The sequence below is a fragment of the Neofelis nebulosa genome, chromosome 18 (assembly GCF_028018385.1).
Source record: "Neofelis nebulosa isolate mNeoNeb1 chromosome 18, mNeoNeb1.pri, whole genome shotgun sequence".
Classification (NCBI taxonomy): Eukaryota; Metazoa; Chordata; class Mammalia; order Carnivora; family Felidae; genus Neofelis; species Neofelis nebulosa.
In genome coordinates this window covers 8760786-8779218 of record NC_080799.1, presented here as the reverse complement: position 1 = coordinate 8779218, position 18433 = coordinate 8760786, and the positions used below count along the sequence as shown (strand labels likewise).

Here is an 18433-nt window from a genome sequence, read left to right as displayed (position 1 = left end):
GGATCTCGCCCAGGGCCTCTATCCTGCCCAGGCCTCAGGGGTGGCGTCCCGACAGCCCGAGGAGGAAGCGCTGAAAGCTTGCTCTTCGCCCGGAGGTGCCAGGAAAGGCTGAGGTGCCGGGGCCAAGGACCCCTTTAGTGGCCAGAGCGGCGGGGGCCGGCGGGGTGCGGGAGGCCGGTCTTCTTTGTGGCGCTGGGCCGGGCTGGCACCGAGAAAGGTTTGCTCTCTCGGACCGCATCCTGCTTGACAGTGGGGGCCCAGAGGTGAGCCGGCGGCGATGGGGGGCGCCAGCCTGGGAGTGAAACTCACTGCAGACAACCGACAAATTGCACGTACGTGCCCGAGTTTTCTTAACGCTCACATATGGCCATACATATGTATGGGCACAAACACCCCCCACAGGACACAGATGCAGCCCAGAGATATTTAGGGGCTGCGTTCGATCACTCTTTTGAAAAGTTCTCAAGTTCCAGAATAAACTGCACTCACGGGCCAAACAAGTTCAACGCTATTAAGTCTCTGCTAAATTTAAGGCATGAGCACAAATGTCTATTTAAATGTTCTCAAATGATATTTTTACAACACTGAACTAGAAATTTCAAGGGACTTGAAATTCTCATCCTCACTTCTATCCGCCCCATCACCTTTTGTAAAATCAGGACAAAGAAATCACAATCAGATATTGTAAGGATCCACCGCACGGTTCGGCGCAAACGCTGAGCGGAAGGCAGGACAATGCAGGGCAGGGAGGGCCGGGAGGCGGGAGGGGAGACCCCCGCGTGGGGGTTCCTCAGAGGCCACTGTCGACCCCACCACATACCCCTCGGGGAGGCTGCCTTTCAGGGGAGTGGAGCGCTTCTCCTTATGCTCACTAATGACTTAATCTGAAACAACGCTGGGCTATTATGTTTACCTTCTTTTTTACAGGCCTGGTAAATCCCCATTATCGAGAAACTGTTACCGGGAAGTGCCTGGCACAGAAAAGGTCTGGGGGCTCATTCAGAAATCACTGACTTTCGTGAGCCAGGGAGGGAAGGGGTGGAAGCAGGGGCTTTGCGGGCCAGTTGCGGGCATGGCAGTTGTGCCCGGGGCCACCTCTAGCTGTGTATTCTGGGCAGGTCACTTCACCGATCTGGCCGACAGGACCCAGGAAAGTGCTGAATTGGGAGACAGGTACGATTATGCCTATCACATGACAGAAGCTTCTCCTGTCACATGCATCTTCCTTCTCTAGGTCTCTCTATGGGATCAGAGCTTTTTTGGCCAAAAAAGCCTGCAGAGTTGTGTCTGGGCCACCCTGGGCAGAGAGACGGGACTTGAACTCCGGCACCGGCCGGCTGGGGGCATGTAGTTTCAACTTTCCTGAGCTGCACTTTCCTTATCTGTCAAATGGCGACTGTCCGCACCCTCACGTGTCACTGGGAGCCTAAAGGAGCATGGTGGGCGACACGGAGTCTCGCCCCAGGTCTCGCCCGGAGTCTCGCCCCAGGTGGGGCGAACAGTGGAACGTTCGTCGGCCGGCCTCTCCGAAGTCTGGGAGTGGGTAAATCTTTCTGCCCCGTGGCTCACTGAATGGGGTGACGGCCACGTCCTCCGGACGGATGCTGCCAGATAGCAGCGAAAAGAGATGAGAACACCCAGGTCCCCGAGTCCACCCCCTTACCTTCTCCCCGAAGATCCTTTGGCAGATGCCGTTCTTGGCCAGCTTCTCTTTCACCTGCCGGGTGAGCTCGATGGTGTCCACCTCCTGGTACATGTAGGTCTCGTACTGCTCCGGGGTCAGCGGAGGGACCGAGGGCTTGGCGGGCTTGGACGTGGGCACGACCGGGGAGGAGGGCAGGGGGCTGTTCTGGGGCGTCTCGCTGCGGCTGGCTCCGGTCAGGCTCAGCTCCGAGCTCTGGGAGTACGGCGACTCGGCACTGGGCCACTCCCTCCAGTACTCTGACGACGAGGGTCCCTGGAGCTGGCCGCGCTCGGCCCGCGGCTGGCCGCCACCGCCCTTCTCCTTCGCGCTGCTGGCTTCTTCCAGCTTGGTGTCCTCGGGAGGAACGGCGCTCTTCCTCTCCGGCTGGACGGTGCTCCACCAGTGGTCCTTCCACACGCCGCTGCGGCCCAGCTCGTTCTTCACGTGTCTCAGGACGCCCTGTGCAGACTCGGCCGCTCCCTGGAGGTCCAGCCCGGGCGCGTCCTGGGACTCCTTTTTGAGGGCCGGGGGGTTGGGCAGAGCGGAGGCGCTGGCGTCGGGGGCGGACGGGGGCTTCTTCAGGGAGAGGGCGAGCGGAGGGTAGCTGGACACGGACGACATGGGCGAGGAGGGTATCAACTTGGGGGTCAGGATGGCAATGTCGGCCTGGGACAGTGGCGCTGGCTTTAAGGCGGGGTCGAGGGCGGCCTGCTGGGCCTCCATTTCGCGGCGGGCCTGCTGCAGGATGGAGCGGATAGCGTCGTCCGAGCTCCCGCTGCTGGATGCGGAAGAAGGCTGGGCCGGCTCTGCTGCACGGAGCAAACACGGAGGTGAGATGGCGGCGGGACCGTCCCCAGCGGGTGGGAACGTGCTGCTTTCCCTCCGCTCCGGTCTAACCTGCCCCGCCCACAACACGCGGATTAGCCGGGAGACCCGAGCTGCCCTGCCCTGCCATCGTTTCCTATGTCAGCGAACCACGCGTGCGTCTGTCCGGGCAGGGACGGACAGACTAACATCACGGCTCCGAGACCGCTGGCCTCTATTCCGCACCATCTGAGAGGGTTCATTATCCTGGGGTGTCACGGGGGCGGGGGGGAAGCGGGCCAACACCCGGGGATGTGCCGTCATCCCTGGTGATTTTTTTTTTTTTTAATCCTTGACGATTTGTAAGCAGTATTTTTGTGCGCTAAATTCCAAAATTGTAGTGGTTTCGTCAAACTTCAGAAACCTGATTTCTGTTAACGGTTGTGGTGTGAGACCAGAGAGTCTCCAGTGATAGATGGCCGCGTCTGGGTTGGCTCACATTTATTTTCCTCTGGGCAGGGGACGGTGGTGTGGCCAGCAACAGAGAGCCCCAGGATGGTGGCGGGGGCCAGCGGGTAGGCCCTGGTCCAGAACCGGGGGCTGCGACCTTGGGGGGATCGCGGGGCACTGCTAGACCTCAGGATTTCCGTCTGCAAGCTTGGGATGGGTACTGGTCTAGATCAAGGGCTCCCGACTAGGGCTGTGCCCCAGAACCGCCCATTGGGCTTGTTAAAACGCACATGCCCAGGCCCCAGCCCTGAAGTGTCTGACTGAGTAGGCAGGTGGGGGCCTGGACCAGCACCGCATTTAAAAAAAAAAATTTTTTAAAGTTTGTGTATTTCGAGAGAGACAGAGAGAGCGAGTGGGAAGGGACACAGAGAGAAAATCCCAAGCAGGCTCCTCACTGTCAGCACAGAGCCCAATGTGGGGCTCGAACTCATGAACTGTGAGATCATGACCTGAGCTGAAACCAAGAGTTAGACACTCGACCAACTGAGCCACCCAGGAGCCCCAGCACCCAGCGCTCCCAGATGACTGTGGAGCAAGGCCCTGGCTGAGAAGCACGGAACTGAACCCCGCCCCCACACCTGCTCCAACTCTAAGACACCTTCACGTCTGGGGGAAGGAATCACATTAAGCCGGCTCCTTACCCACGTTAATGGGGCCGAAAAATGCTTCAGATACCAGAGACAACCTTTTAGGCCTCTCGGGGACTTGGTTTCACTGGGTGACAGAAGGCCCTCCTCCTCTAGCGCACACGACCGGGGGCAGGCAGGCACAACTGCGGCTCGCGGAAGGGGGCAGGGCATGGCTCGAGCCACCCCTCAAAGTGGGCCTTTCCGCTCTCAATTTGGGGCTATCTCCCCCTGCAGGGGGGCCCGGCCAAGCTTCTCGGCTGTTCAGCCACCCGACGAGGGGCCGGCTTAAACGTCCACTCTGGTCTTGAGGGTAGGAACCGCACCAGAGGGAAGGTCCACCTACGGTCAGGCTTGAGGCCTCACAGGCCAGTCCCCCACCCACCACTCTGGGGTCCCTGCAAGGAGGCAGAGGGGAATGTGCCGGGACAGAGCTGAGGGACGAGGATTTGCATCTAGGACCTGCCATTTAATGTACCTGGCCATACCGTTCTCCCTTGGAGCCCAAGTTTGCTAATCAAGCATAACAGGATAACAAAATCCATCTTCCGGGGCGGTGGTGAGGACTCGGTTTGAGTAGGATGGGGGGCGGGTAAAGACCCAAGCCCAGGCCTGGTTCCCAGAAGGGAGCCCCGAGCTCACCTCTGAATACGTCATGTGGGAATGGGGTGGCCTGGGGAGAAGGCCCAGTGATCAGGGGAGTGACCGGGTGGCCCGTCCTCAGCTGCCACGGCTGCCCGTGGCCAGGTCTGCGGTGGAAGGGCTCTGCAGAGCAGGGGTTTCGTGGGGGCGGGGCGGGTGTGTGTCCATACGTTGAACCCCAGAGCGAGAGAAGTCAGGCACTCAGTCTCCTCTCCGGCAGAGGGTCTGAGCTGAATCTACAGCACCGCATGCCTCTCAATTCCAACTCAGCGGGGGCGCGGGAGCTCCGAGGGCCGGTTCCTGAGGCCGACCTCCTGCACTCAGACACCCCTCCCCAGCCGCGTTCATCCCATGAAGGAGCTTAGGATTTATTTTCTGGCCGCTCTTTTTCAGTGCTTAGTCAAGTATATATCCAAATAACGAAGCCTGGATGGCATTTAAAGAAGGAAATCTGATACCAACTACTTGTTCACTTGTTTAAGTCAAGGAGAGTCTAGGCCGAAGGTACGTTCTTGAGTACCTTCTCAAGTGCTAGGAAATGACATTATAAAAAGAGCGGTCACTAGTGGCAACATTCAGATCACACGGACCGGTTTCCCTCCGTGCTTGCCCAAATGCCTGAAAACATACACTGTTGTTTTTGTTTTCGTTTTTTTTTTTTTTTTTTTAAGATTAATTACTGCTAACCAGAACCCTTAGGACAATTCTTCTGAGTTTGGAAGGCAGTGGTCAAAAAAGTGGAATCCGTACCGGTTTTCTGCACCTGCAGCTCTCTTTTGGCTTGTTCCAGGATGGACTTGATTGCTTCATCGGACCCGGTCTCGGAGGCTCGGATCCGGGTCGTGATGTTACCTGCAGGGAGAAGCCATACCAATGACATCAAGCCCACCCGTGGAACAACAACCAAAAAATCAGTGCTGCACGAAGATGTCATTCTGATCAATAGCTCCCGAGTTGAGGCCGGTGACGGTTACGGAGGCAGGCGTGGCCTCCCCTTTACCCGTATCTGCTGTGCGTGCAACTTCACAGCAGGTACTGCGGCCCCGCGCAGGAAGGGCTCCTGCTGAATCTCCCTGGTGTTATCTGGCCAGCGGTACAAGCTCTCACGTTTACCCAAACTGAACGGCACCCGTGGGCTGGGGCCAGGGAGAGCACATCACTTAATCCGGCACAAAAACAGACGAAGGATTAGAAGGCAGTGGTGCCCGCGAGCCCTTTAAACGCAGCCTCAACGGCTGTCTTGGCCTGGGACTACGCTCGAGGTTCTGTGCGTCTGTGGGACACCGGGATCGCAAAGAGCAGAGATGGGAGAGGAGGGGGCAGGGCTGAGGCTGATCGCCTATCGGTCATTTGCACGCACAAGGTGAAGAGGGTGAAGATTTAACATTTTGGCTCTATCATCCCATGCCGGGTCTTAAAAATTCGTGAACGAGGACAGAAGCCTGCAGAGGTTCCCTCCAGGGCAAGAATTCCGTCTCTGGGTCACGGGGGGACGCTCTGCAGAGTAGCCACGTGCACAGAGGCACCGAGGCTACTGCGGCCCGGGGGGTGGGGGCGGGGGCGGGGGCTGGGGGGAGCTGGCCCCAGTTCTTTCTGGAAGCCTTCCGCGTATTTTCATCCTCCACTTCCCTGCTAAGTAAGGCCACCGCCGCACCAAACCACTGCCAGACAAGCACACCGCTGGGGCGCGGCCCCTGTGAAGATGCAGCGCCCCGGAGCACAGTGCGGGTTGGCTCGCCAGGGCCCAGAGGAGAACCGATAATGACACTGGGGATCTGTCCACTCCGTAGCACCTTGAACGCATTTCAGAGTTAAAAGGAAGTACGAGGAAGCAGCAGTATCTCATTGTCTCGGTCACCTGATTTTTCTCAGAGCGAAAGTCGTTAGCTCTTGGCTGCTTCTGAGAAAACGGGGAAAGGTGTAATTTGCACCTGAGCGGGGGGCTGGGCTGGTCCGGGGTGGGGGTGGGGGTGGGGGTGGGGGTGGGGGCTGGTTCTTAGCGGTGCTTCCCCGCCTCACCTCTTGCGCACCCAGTAGGGTGCGGGCAGCTGGGGAGGAAGGGACCGTGCGTACTTGAACCCGTGCTTTGTTTTATACTTACTAGCTGTTTTTCCATCAGGTTCCAGGCCAGAATCACACTGCACAGTTTTAACCCAAATGCACAGCTAAGGACATGCTGCTTCCTAGGTTTTTACTAACTGCAAAGAAAAACACCTGCCTGCGACATACCTTCAGACCCATTTCTTCGTTTCGGTACTTCCTGAAATAGTCTGTTCAGGCTCTGGCCTGGATTCTCTGTTGAAAAACAAGTGTGGTAAGAACAAAACAATCAGGGGGACGGTGGCGTTGACGATATGGGCTGTGTGACATGACGTCTGAGCCTCCTGTCACTACAGAAAGGGCTCAGGGCTTCCTGTACACCTCGGGAGGTACTAGAAACTTCGAGAGGCCCTTCCCTGGCCGGCCGGCCGGCCCGCAGAGGCCAAGGCCCTGCTGTGGAAGATCAGACAGACCTAAGGAGTGGCCCACGGCACCGAAGCCGTGAGGGTCAAAGGGAGGGGGCACCGCCTGCCGCCGAGCGCGTCGCCCACCAGCCCCCGGCACAAAGCTCACATTAATCATCCAAAGACAGTCAATTTCAGTTAACATCGCCACAGAAAGCTCAACGTGCCCTGTGCAAATCGACGCTCCTGAAAGCGTCTCCCTTCCCTGTTTGCTGCGTCTCCAGTGTGTCTGGTAAGACTACCCTTCTCTACCACTGCTGGTCGAGCGGAATGATCCCGTCGTTCGGGAGGGAAGGGGATTCTTTCCATCAGGGATAGGAGTGGCTGTCATATTTGTGGAGGGTGGGGGAGGAAGGCGGTTTTCATAGAGCTTTCACGGATCTTACTCAAGGCAGGCTGGTGTCTGGCTGGTTTCGGCTAAAGGAACCACTAATGGAAGGTCACACCGGGAGAGAGCTGGCCACGGGACACACCCCCCGTGTGCGTGGGAAGAGGAGGGGCACGTGGCTGCTACGCTCTCCCCGCCGGCTGCCGCTGCTGTGCTGGGGCCGGGCGCTACCCGAGGGCTCCTCCCACGTGAGGCCAGCGCCCACTGCCAATCGGACCGCTGGACGCGACACGCGTCGGGACGCCGTACAGGATGCGATTCCGTCCGATTTGACGGGCGGCACTTTAGTTCTGAGTTTACTACATGCGGGGGGCTGAGCGAGTGTCAGAGGCCAGGCCCCCCGTATCTGTCGGCTCCGGCTCATGCCGCCGACCTTCGGACCCCAGAGATGGTAGCGGCGAACGGAATTTTACCTGCTGTGACGCACGGACGTTTCAGCTCACACACACGCGCACGCGCACTCACACACAACTCCGTGCCGGGCTCGCACGCTGGCACCACCCCGCGAGAGCCTCTCACCTCTTTGTCTGCCTTGGATGCTGCGAAGAGCCAGGATGTTCTGCTCATCCGAGAGGAACTGCTTCATCTTGTGAAAGGGCTCCTTGCCGCGAACGGTCAGTTTATTCCATGGCTTGGGCCGGGCCAGAATCTCGCTCACGGACCCCTGAGACAGTCCCAAGACATAATGTCCGAAAATGCGCTGTCCGATATTGTGCTTGATCAACTGTTCCTTCACCTGCCGGGCGATTTCCGCAGTGTCTATCTCCTCGCCCTCGGAGACGCTCCCAGCACTTTCTGACTGGCTGGGAGACGGGGCCATGCCATTTACATCTGGGCTTTGTTGTAATGGACTTTGGGAAGATATGGAGTTTGTGCTGTATGGACCTGTTGAAAAAATCACGCTTGTGCTTCCTGCTTCCTGCATGGCCTTGGAGTAGAAGGACTGCATTAGCTGTCGCTGGAGGAGAGAGTTTAGTGCAAATTTTCCCGTAGAAGCCAGGGGCAGGCTGGGGCTTGCCAGGGATGAGCTGAAAAAGTCTTGCGTTAACCCCGTTGGTGAGAACTGGTGTGTACCATTAGTATTTGAAGCCTGCTCCCCCGTGTTGCGGGGCAACTGAGGAGGAGGGGAGGCCGGCAAAGGTCCAGGACGCTGACTCTCAGGCTGGTCTTTCCCTTTTCTCCTGGCTGACCCTACAAGGAAGGGCAAACATAATGCATTATGGGGGATTCAAAAGGGAAAAAAAACCAAGACCAAAATGCAGAGTTTGCCCCACAAAAGGGAAAAAAAAAACCAAAAAGTGCAGATTTTACAAGGGCCAATGAGGTGTGTTGGTCTGTTTTTCAATTGAATTTTTAAATTAGCCAAACGAGGCCCCCCGAAACAAGCAACATGCATTTCATGTTTGCACCTTTCTTGTACGTTGCAGCCTGGAGAGTCCCCTCGACATAGATTTAAAGTCCTAAAGTGACAAGGAGCCGGTACCACACACAGTAAAGAGTCGACAGGTCGCGGGGCCTCTGATCGGGCCGCTAGCATTCGAGCTATTACCAGAAGGGCCCCACCTGAGGAGCAGCAAACACTGACATTTTGGGACCAACGGGTTCTCTCACACCACTTGCTCTGAGGCGAATGCACTGTACCGAGTCCACTCGATCGAAGGCACGCACATTTTAAGAACGAAATATCATCGGAGCCCGAGACACTGTTAAACGGTTTACCAGCTGCCAAACCCAGAAGCAGTCAGTGACGCCACCATTTTGGGACGAGCAAAGAAAGGCTAAGGATGGGGGATGCGCTCCCAAGGAAAACCTGACGAAGGAAGAAAAGCTCCACTGAGGCTGGAAGGGCCGGGCCTCCACAAGCAGCCCCGGAAAACACCACAAGAGAGAGGCCGCACAACTGGGAAAAGACCAGAAAAGCCAACATCCTCCGAGTGTCCCTCCTGGATGTCCTGCAACACTGGCTCTAACTGACCTCCGCAGGCGCTCTGCGGCCACACATCCGGCCTTGACCATCTTTAAGCGGGGCGGGGAGGGGAGGGGAGGAGCAGTGAGGAGGACCAGGAGGAGACCAAGCACTCATTAGTCAAGGCTGTCATCAACCGGTGATGTTCCCGTCATGCATCGGCCCAGACTCACGGTTCACCTTCCTCTTCCTCGACCCCCGGAAGGGACCGAGCACGGCACGCGATGCCGTCCACCTACCGCTCAGGTCGCTGTTGGAGATGCGCAGCGCGGCATTCTCGGACTGCAGCGAGCGGTTCTTCTCCAGCAGCAGCACCTCCAGGGGCTTGGATGCGTCCTAGATGGGGCAGAGCAGGGCTCACCGCGGGGCCGGCCACCCTCCCGCTCCCCGGGGCCACCAGAACCCCACACCCCCTGCTCTGATGGCTCGTGCGCCCGACTCGGCTGACTCCGATACGTTACAGAGGTCTGCCTTCCCCTGAAGATGGTCACGTGCACGTGGGAAACGCTCGAGTCCCTTTCCAAAGGAATGCGTTCCACCTGGAGCTTTTACATCTTCTTTTACGTCCACGTGGCTTCTAGACAACTAATCATGCTCTATTCCGTCCCCACGTCCAGGGGGTCTAGACCTGTGCCTCATCGGGCATTAGAACTGGCTGTCCGAAGGTCACTGCAGAGGTTGCCCGCCCCAAAGGGTCAGCTGCCGTCTGGGCATCAGGAGTGGGCTTCTGTTTGGTGCCTCAAAGTCTACGCGGCCACCAGGTAGACAATGTGCCGCTGTCATCTTGCCCCGTCCCTTTTCCACGTGAGGCAGCAGATAATAAAAGCCAGTCCATTTTGGGCGGGTCTCTGACATAATCTCAGACTGTTTTTAGCCATGTTCTTAGTGCCCGCCCGAGTTAAATCACAGTGTCACGTGAACTGAGTTACCAGTTTGGAAAACACTGACTCTTCTCTTCTTGCCTCTTTTTACATTAAAGATAACGTGCCTGAACTTGCTTAAGGTTCCTGAGAAATTGCTCGTCAGCTGCAGGTGGGAGGTTTCATAGACATTTTGAGCTCGTGATGCCCGCCCGGGGACGGACGAGTGAGCACGGCGAGCTGACCTCGCACACACTGAAAGCAAATGAGACCGTGTACCTGTGTCCCAGCTCCCTCGGACGGTGCAAACTCCATGGATTTCAGAATGCTGTGAAGAGCAAGACAGACCAGTCATTTCCCCCGCGTACCTTTGACGACCGCCACACTCACGAGCACTGACATCAGTTTCCTGCACTCCAGGAACCGAGGAACCGAGAGCTCTAACCACCTCCCTGGCAGCATTATCATCTGATAGTGTCTCTAGAATAGCTATTCAACTAGCAGTTGGCCCGCAAAAGTTTCTTGCCCAGCATGTAAATCATTCCATATGGAATCACACCAGGGCTGTTCAGAGTATAATTTTAAAGTTGAACACAGACATAACATTGTTGCAAGTGGAATGTATTTGTCAAGCGTACAGGGAATGTTAAGGTTGTAAGAAGGAAGCCAGGGAGAGAAAGCTCATCCCTCCTACCTGCTCCCGGGGCCAGACGCTCGCTTGGTGCCTGGCACCTGGGCCCCGGGGGAAATGGTCAAAGAGTAAGGTCCCAAGTTGGATGGCTCAAAGGCTGGTCGCAGACCTACTCTGTAGCCCCTGGCGGTGTGGGGGAGCAGGACTATTTCTCCTTTGTCCTCCTTATCACTGAAATCACTTCGTCCAGGCCTGTTTCAACAAGTCCCACAGCCGAGTTGAGTGCAGGTGCCCAGAACCACTATTTAAGGGGACACCCTTTCCTTTCTGTGAGTCCACGTGGCCCCAGGAGCTTGGGAAGGTGAGTGAGAGCCTCCGTAGTCCCAGGCAGTGGGCCACCCGTGCTCTCCCAGAGTTCTTACGGCTGTGACTCTGGCCCCTGCCCTCTTTAAGCTCCACGGAAGTGTCACAGAGAGAGCATGGTGTAAAAATGCCCAGGGCCCCAGGAGACCACGCTCTGCCATTGCCACCGTGGCAGCCAGTAAGGAGCTGACGGCTTAGTTTATCTGTGGTTATATCTTCAGAGTGGCCCTCGTCACGTAGACTAACAAAACAGGAACGGAAGAGCAGCTGCGGGGAGGGGTGGAGCAGGGGGGAGGGAACCTCATAATTTTATTTTATGGTGAGCTATTGAAAATAATAAGAACTCGGGGCCCCACTGCATCAGCCGGGAGAGAAGTGACGAGCAGTCTGGAACTTGTCTTTTTTTATGGCCTTCGTGTGCGCAACTATATTCTTGTCTGAGATCTTTAACATCGTGTAACAAAAGACCGGAGTGAGTCTATGAGCGTAGACCCCAAACACCAGTATCTTTTCAATTTATTCGGCAAATCTTTACCGATGACCTATTAGGTGCCTGGCCCTCGGGAGGATCGGAGCCACTCTGCCCCTCACCCGTGTGGACTCCGTCGGCTGCCATGTGCTTAGAAGACAAAATCCAAAGAGTGTGTGAAAGTGAAAACCTGGTGGGTCCCCCTGGCGGCAGAAATCCCATTGGGTTGGAGATGGGGTCTGTCTCAGGAGGAGTCAGTGTCTCACAAAGGCCTGGAAGGAGCAGGGTATTTTACAGACCACCAAGGTGGGCAGGGAGCCCGCGGAGGGGACGGGTATGGGGACTGAGGCGTGTGTTTGGGAGGGCACTTGGGTTGAACACATTTCAGCAGCAAAGCCATCCCAATGGGGCGTTCGGATGCAGATGTGGGGCTGAGGTGGGGCCTTGGTGCGCGCAGGTGCGACAGAAAGGGCCTCCAGGAATACGGGTGCGGTTCTGGGAGGGGCCGGGGGCCGGAGTGCAGCGGCTGGGCTGGGGGCGAAGGCCTTCGCATCAGAGTTTTCTGACTCGACACTAGAAGGCACACAATGTTTCCTTTTGCGTGGGAGGAAGAGAGGGAGGAGGGGACGTGGGGACGGGAGAGGCAGATCTAGAAGGCCGGACGGGTAAGTAACGAACGCCCCACGGCTGGATCTGCGTGTCGGCAGGTGTACGGGTGGCCACGGAGGGGTTGTGAGGCTGCCTGTGGCCAGAGGGGGCGAGACTGTGCGGGGAGAGCTGTGCTGGGCGTGGGGCTGGGGAGCCGCCTGCAGGCAACTCCCTTGGGAGGCCGGAAGCGTTCGTGGCCCAGCCAGGGCGACGGGAGACCTGGTGGCAAGAAGGTCGAAGAGGCCTTCCCGTGGGCATTTTTGGCAAACCCGAGGGATCATTAAGAATACAAAGAACGGCATGGCGAGGGGGTGTGGCCTATTTTAAAAGGAGAAGTTAAAAATGTCAGCAAGAGAGAGGAGCTGGTGGGTTGGCAGGGGAGGGGGAGGGGGCCCGAGGTGCAGGGGGAGGGTCAGCCAGGAGAGGCGGGAGGGAGATGCCAGGATCAGAGTGGGGATCCGGAGGCCAAAGGGGAGGCTGCGGGACGCCAGGAGGTCTGCGGAGGGGTTGGCGGGGAGCAGAAGGACCCTCATTCCAGCAGCAGTGGAGAGCACAGGCCTGGAGGGCCGGGTGGCTGTCTTCGCAGTGTTTGAGGGCCCAGCCACGGAGGCAGGGACGCTCAGGGACAGACTCTGCGGCCAGACTGGGGGAGAAGAGGGCCCTTTGCACTGTGGGGGCTGCCCATGAACTCCAGGGCTGGGCGACCTTGGGGGGGGGGGGCAGGGAGTCTGAGAAGGCAGGGGGAGGCAGGGGGAGGCGGGGAGGCAGGGAGGCCGGGCGTGGGGAGGGGACTTCACCTTGAGAGTGTAAACGTTAGCACTGGAGGGGTGACAGGCTTTTAGCTGTTGCCTCTCGGAGGGGAAACTGGACATTGGGAGAAGAAAGTCCTGGCACCTGCAGGTGGGCAGGGGGTGGGAGGCCACGGGAACTCTTTCGACGGGAAAGCATTTCCCTGCTCTGCTCCTGTTCAGGGAACTTCTGTCTGCAACATGGCCCTGTGTTTTATAATTGCTTGAAAGGCAACGTCTCCTTTGATTCTGTGCGTGCTGGCCTACTTTAAACGCGCAGAGTTTTATGGAAAGTCCGGAGAATTCAGGCACAGGCCTGAGTGCAAACGCCCATGGCTCTGGGCGGCCCGGGGCAAGGACCCGTGGCTGGTCCCCCCACCCATTCCTGGTGCAGAGTCTCCTGAGCAAATGTCGCTGAGGAGCCCGGACTGGCGGGTGGCCGAGCAGGCGTCTCCACACTTACCTTAGTTCTTTCTTCACTTCCTCATAGTCAGCCTGTCCTTTGAGTTTTTCTTCCAGTTGCTGCAAACAGAGGAACTTTATTAGTGGCTGTGTCTGAAACAGGTGGGTGGACTTGGCTACGAAACAAATGTCTGTGCCCCCCCCCCCCCCAAATTCGTGTATCGCATCCCGACCCCCAAGGTGATGGTGTGAGGAGGCGGGGTCTTCGGGGGTGACGGGGGCGTGAGGTGGGAGCCCCATGGATGAGATCAGCACCCTCATGAAAGAGACCCCGCAGAGCTCCCTTGCCCTGCTAGGAATGTGAGGACACAGTGGACGGACAGACGGCAGTCCCTGAACCAGGAGAGAAGTCCTCACCGTATGCGGAATTTGCCAGAGCCTTGATGCTGGACTTCCCAGCCTCCAGAACTCTGAGAATAAAATGTTTGTGGCTTAAACCCCTGGTTTCGGATGTTGTGTTATGGCAGCCCGTCTGGACTGGGACAGCCATCGCCGACTGCACTCCCTCTAAGCCATCCAGCCGTCCCTGAGAGGGAACACCGGCACCTAGAAGTGAATGGTGGTGACACGTGGGGGTCGCCTTTTGGCCCTCACGCTTCTGGTCCGGCGCGCGTGTGTGCGTGAATGGGCACGGTCGGGTGTGAATGGGCCCGCGTGCAGGCGTGGTCACACACAGCGTAGCATAAAACTTAACCGAGGTGGGACAAGGCTTTACGTAAATGGAAAACAGAACAAGAAAAGGCCATTTTGTATGAAATACCGTGAAATGGCAAACAGGACGGAGAGAAGTTCTCAGCACTTTAAAATCAGCACGTGGCTTTTCCCGAAATATATTAGGCAAGCTGACACAGGCAGTCAGTCGCATGTCAACACCTCTGGCGGGGACCCTGCTGACAAGGGGTTCGAGCCCTTCGTCGTGGAGCGTTGGCACGGGAGGACCCTCGGAGGGCAGCTGGCCAGCAGGGCCAAGGCGGGGCGCAGCCGACTCCCTGGCCCTCGCGTGCCCTTCAGAGGGAGGGCGAGGTGACACGCTCCCCTGATAGGATGACGCTCTGACGTGCTCCATCAGGGTCTGCGAACTCACGGGGCATTGATGTAATCGGTTTGCACAGAGCTCTGCAGGGCTTTCTTGCCAGGAGAGGCCGTTAGCTGTGGGTGGTGGGCAGAGGACGCGCTCCTCCGTGAGGGTGTTTGGACTAGTTTGCTTGTGACCTCCCACAAAGGGGAAGGAGACAGACCCAGCTGGGGCAGGGGATGGCAGACAATTTAGCAGGTTTCCGGGCCTGGGGGGCGGAATCCACAGCGCCTTCCCATCCACAGGGTTCTGCGTGGCCAGCCACGACCGCAGCTACAGTTTAAGTCCGGGTGAGAATGTTCTAGAGTTTGGGGAGGACATGCCCATCCGGCCCATCGGGCTGGATGCTCAACATGCATCTCAATCTGCCTGCTGTTCAAGGATTCGGGTGTTCTGTAAGCTAAACTCATTTCGCTCCTCTTTTCCTGTCGTCTTTGCTGGCGGTTTCTCGTGTATTTCCATGGTGTAAAACTGCTCTGCCCTAGTTCCTTTTTATGACCCCTTGTCAACTTCCTAACGGTTTCTCGTCCCAGTCAAACGGCGGGGGGGGGGGGGGGGGGAGGCGGGGGGGGGGGGAGGCGGGGGGGGGGGAGGCGGGGGGGGGTAGCATACAGTCATATTCCCACACCAGGGTCTCTGCAGGTCTCTTGAAGAAGCGCTTATGTCACTCCCCTACGATCGAGTGCAGGGAGCACTCCCAGACAAAAGGTGATCTGGTACCAGGCCGGAGGTCAGGGATGCTGGATTTGGGACACACGCACAACTTGGTCGTGTTCAGGGAACACGAGACAGACAGGAGGGAGGGCAGGGAGAGGGGAAAATACGGACCGCTTCCGAACCCGGTGCGGCATGGAACCTGGAGTCAGTTCCGTCACTCATGAGCTGGACACCTTGGGGCTCGGTAATGAGTGTTTCATCTGTGAAATACGGGAAGGGCAGCAACGACCTCAAAGGGCCAAGCAGAAGAGCACGGGGCAAGGTCCTGGTGCAGATGAGGCGCCACAGGGCCTTTGATGTGGGGCTGTCATCACGGCCCAGCCTCCCAGGGAGCATGGCTTTGCAGACCTGTGATGGGCCCTAATTAGAAGGTTTTAGGACTGGAGCTGTGTAACTTGGTCGGATGTGACATTTTTCGCTGAGAACTGAATAGCTTTTGCTGAAATTTGTCACCCCCCCTGGGGGCATCTTAATCAAGAAGAACCCAAGACCGCATCTGTAAACCTCTGATGTTCACTTCTTCGGGCAGATGATTGGATGCGGGCTGGCGGGGCCGCCTGACAGAGCCTGTCCTGACCCGTGAGCACCTCGAGCCCATCTTCACCACGGTCTCTGGGGAGTGCGATGTCCCCAGAGCCATACTCGTAGTGGCGTGAAGGGGCAGGAGGCACACGGCCTGTGGTATGAGATATGCCCACCATGGAAAGAAAGATCAATGGTCCTCTGCTTGGGCTTCAGACCAGAAACTCCCTGCTGGGTGCCTGCAAAGTCTAGTTTCCAAAACTCTCAATCTGGAAAGGCAACAGGTGCTCCGTCTGTCGTTCTCTGCGGAGGAAGGCTCTGCTCCGATTTCGCTGGTGCTCCTTGGGGTGGGCCGGGTTCCGTGCCCCAAACGCGATCTCGTTTAATGTTGGCATCGCTTCTGCAGAGGTGGCTGTCTGCCCAGAGAGCAAACGTGTCACTGGGTTCTACCATCAGACCTAGTTAGAGCAGAGGCCGGCCGCACCTGTCGGTAATTCCAGGAGGAACCGAGAAGGTGCGTGTGCGGAGGCCAGACCAGGCACTCACTGGAAGCTTGGGCTCCGGAGCCCGACAGGTCAGGGCCAAGGCCTGGCTCTGCCACTTAGTGGCGGGGTGACCTTTATTTAACAAGACACTGAACTCAGTTTCTTCATGTATAAAATGGGGGTCTTGGTGAACACGGTATAGTGGTTTGGCAAGGACTGGAGGAAATAATGCTAAGTGCTTGGCACGCGGAAAAACGCTTCGCAAATGGTTGTTACCGTTCCCGTGGTTGCTAGGACTTTAACCCTGGGGGGTGGTACTGAACAGACTGCATGATTCTGGGAGGGACTCTCCGGTTCTGAATCCAGGGGCGCCCCTTATGGAGTTCGCCACATCCCAGCTCCCCGGGAGACCCACGGAGGAGGAGCACGGGTGCCCGGGGCAGCGCTGGCCGTGAAGTGCCACTGGCAGGCAGGCAGTGCGTCTAGTGTGTGCAGCATCTGGGAACCAGGGTATCTTCCCGGAAAGGTGCTTGGCGAAGGAACCCGCCAGGGCTTTCACAGAGAGGTGAGAAAAGGTCAAGGGTCAGAGATGGGCTGCTGGCCCACTCCTGGCCTGCAAGGGTGTCCCCCTGGGTGAGGGGCTCACACCTGCCGGGCCTCACGCTCCTCATCTGGATGACGGGTTTTCAAAGGGCCGCGGTGAGGACACGCAGGACACACAAATGCCCCTCTGAGAGGACCACGTGACGTGGGTCACGTCCGTTCAGTGACAGGGAGCATACATGTCGTTCCGGGAGCTCAGGAGGTGCTCGTCAAATTATCTTGAATTGCTAGATGAATTAATTATCCAGAGGAAGTGCTTAAGAACCTGGCTAAGCCTTGAAGAATTAAGGAAATTTAATTTGAAACGCAAGGCATACCGGCGTGTGGCAGACGGGTGCCACGTTTATAAAAGACGCCTCTTACTCAAGTTCTGACACGCCTGCCCCCTGTTTTAGGGCTGCCAAATGAAGGGGCCTCTGAGGCAGAGACCCTCGGCAAGGCCCTTCTTCTGGCCGGCACAGCAGGGGTCGGGCAGTAACGTATCTCTGCCCCAAAAGAGACGGTGGGCCGGTCAGGTGGGGGCGCTGCCGTGGGCAGACGCCTCCGTCTTTCCTCCAGGGATGGTCAGAGCCAGGCTTTCAGCCGTGTTTTCTTAGGAGCGACAGCGCCGGCCAGGGGCATCAGGGTGTGACCCCTGTCTTCACGGGGACCACCAGTCACGAATGAGGAGGTGTGACCGGGCTCCCGGTCCAGGGCGGTGGCGGTGGGGGGCGGTGGGGACGGGGGGGGGGGGGGGCCTGAGGCCCAGGCCCTCAGGTAGACACTGCATGTCTGAGGTCCAGGCTTAGGATTCCACCTGCACGGGGAGCCCATTTGGTCTCCACGGTTCCCACGCGAATTTAGGACCTACAGATGCTGGGTGTGGCGGGGTGGGGGGAAGCCCAGAGGGCCCGCGGGCACAAGGCCAGGCGGTGGAGGGGGAGTGACAGTTATACTGGAGGGCTCGCTCCCGGCACGGGTCACTGCCAGTTTCCACGAGCTGTGGTCCAGGTGTGACCTAGGCGGCCAACTCCTTCTCACGGAATGGCGCCATCACAGACCAGGAGGGCCCAGGCTCCGTGCTCAGGCCGCCTGGACGTTGCCCGTCATGGTCAGCTAGGTGTGCCGCGATCCGGGGGCGGCCTGCAGGTGAAACGCCTCGGTCCATCTCCAGGTGGCCGGGGGCACGGGTGTCCTGCCAAGAGGACGCGTCGTAGGTTCCCGTAAGTAATCAGCTCCTGAAAACGTTTCCAGTGATGGGTCCGGGTTTACAGCCACTCTGGAGGAGCCCACCTGTGGCCTCCCGCTCCTACCTCAATCCTCACGTGGACCTCGAGGCCGCTAGCATGGAGCCCCTCAGGTTTTCAGAGACTGAGTCCAGCGTGCTCTCTCCCGGGGCCTCGCCACCGCGGCCACGCAGATCGCCTCTGCTTCCTGCACCGGGGCCACCTTTGCCTCCTCTTCCCCACGGAAACCTCCTTCTTTCCTCTCCCTGACTCTGTGCTCACACCGTCTTCAAGATCCGGCCAGGACAAGGCTGTGGGGAGCTCGGTCCCGGGCTCCCTGCTGTTGGGCTCGCCTGTGCCATCCAGGCTAAGTCAGTCCTGCTGGCGGGCAGGCGCGTGCACGGGCCTCTCCTCACCTCAGTGACCTCCTCCGTGAGACCGCATCACCATCACGCCTGCTCGTGTGGTGAGCCCGAGACAT

At 58.1% G+C, this 18433-nt stretch overlaps 1 protein-coding gene across 13 annotated transcripts in view; it reads right to left on the bottom strand.

Annotated features, from left to right (window-relative positions):
* The window catches only part of CUX1 (cut like homeobox 1), a 377843-nt gene that overhangs the window by 64583 nt on the left and 294827 nt on the right, over positions 1 to 18433 (bottom strand). For 4 of the 13 annotated variants that reach the window (XM_058711654.1, XM_058711653.1, XM_058711647.1 and 1 more), the window contains 7 exons: positions 13347 to 13405; positions 10264 to 10312; positions 9364 to 9460; positions 7678 to 8349; positions 6496 to 6561; positions 5017 to 5118; positions 1664 to 2493 (listed from right to left, as the gene is read on the bottom strand). In XM_058711654.1, the coding sequence (XP_058567637.1) occupies positions 1664 to 2493; positions 5017 to 5118; positions 6496 to 6561; positions 7678 to 8349; positions 9364 to 9460; positions 10264 to 10312; positions 13347 to 13405 (1875 nt within the window). The remainder of the gene's footprint in view (positions 1 to 1663; positions 2494 to 5016; positions 5119 to 6495; positions 6562 to 7677; positions 8350 to 9363; positions 9461 to 10263; positions 10313 to 13346; positions 13406 to 18433) is intronic. The other 9 variants (XM_058711658.1, XM_058711657.1, XM_058711656.1 and 6 more) reach the window with 5 other exon arrangements.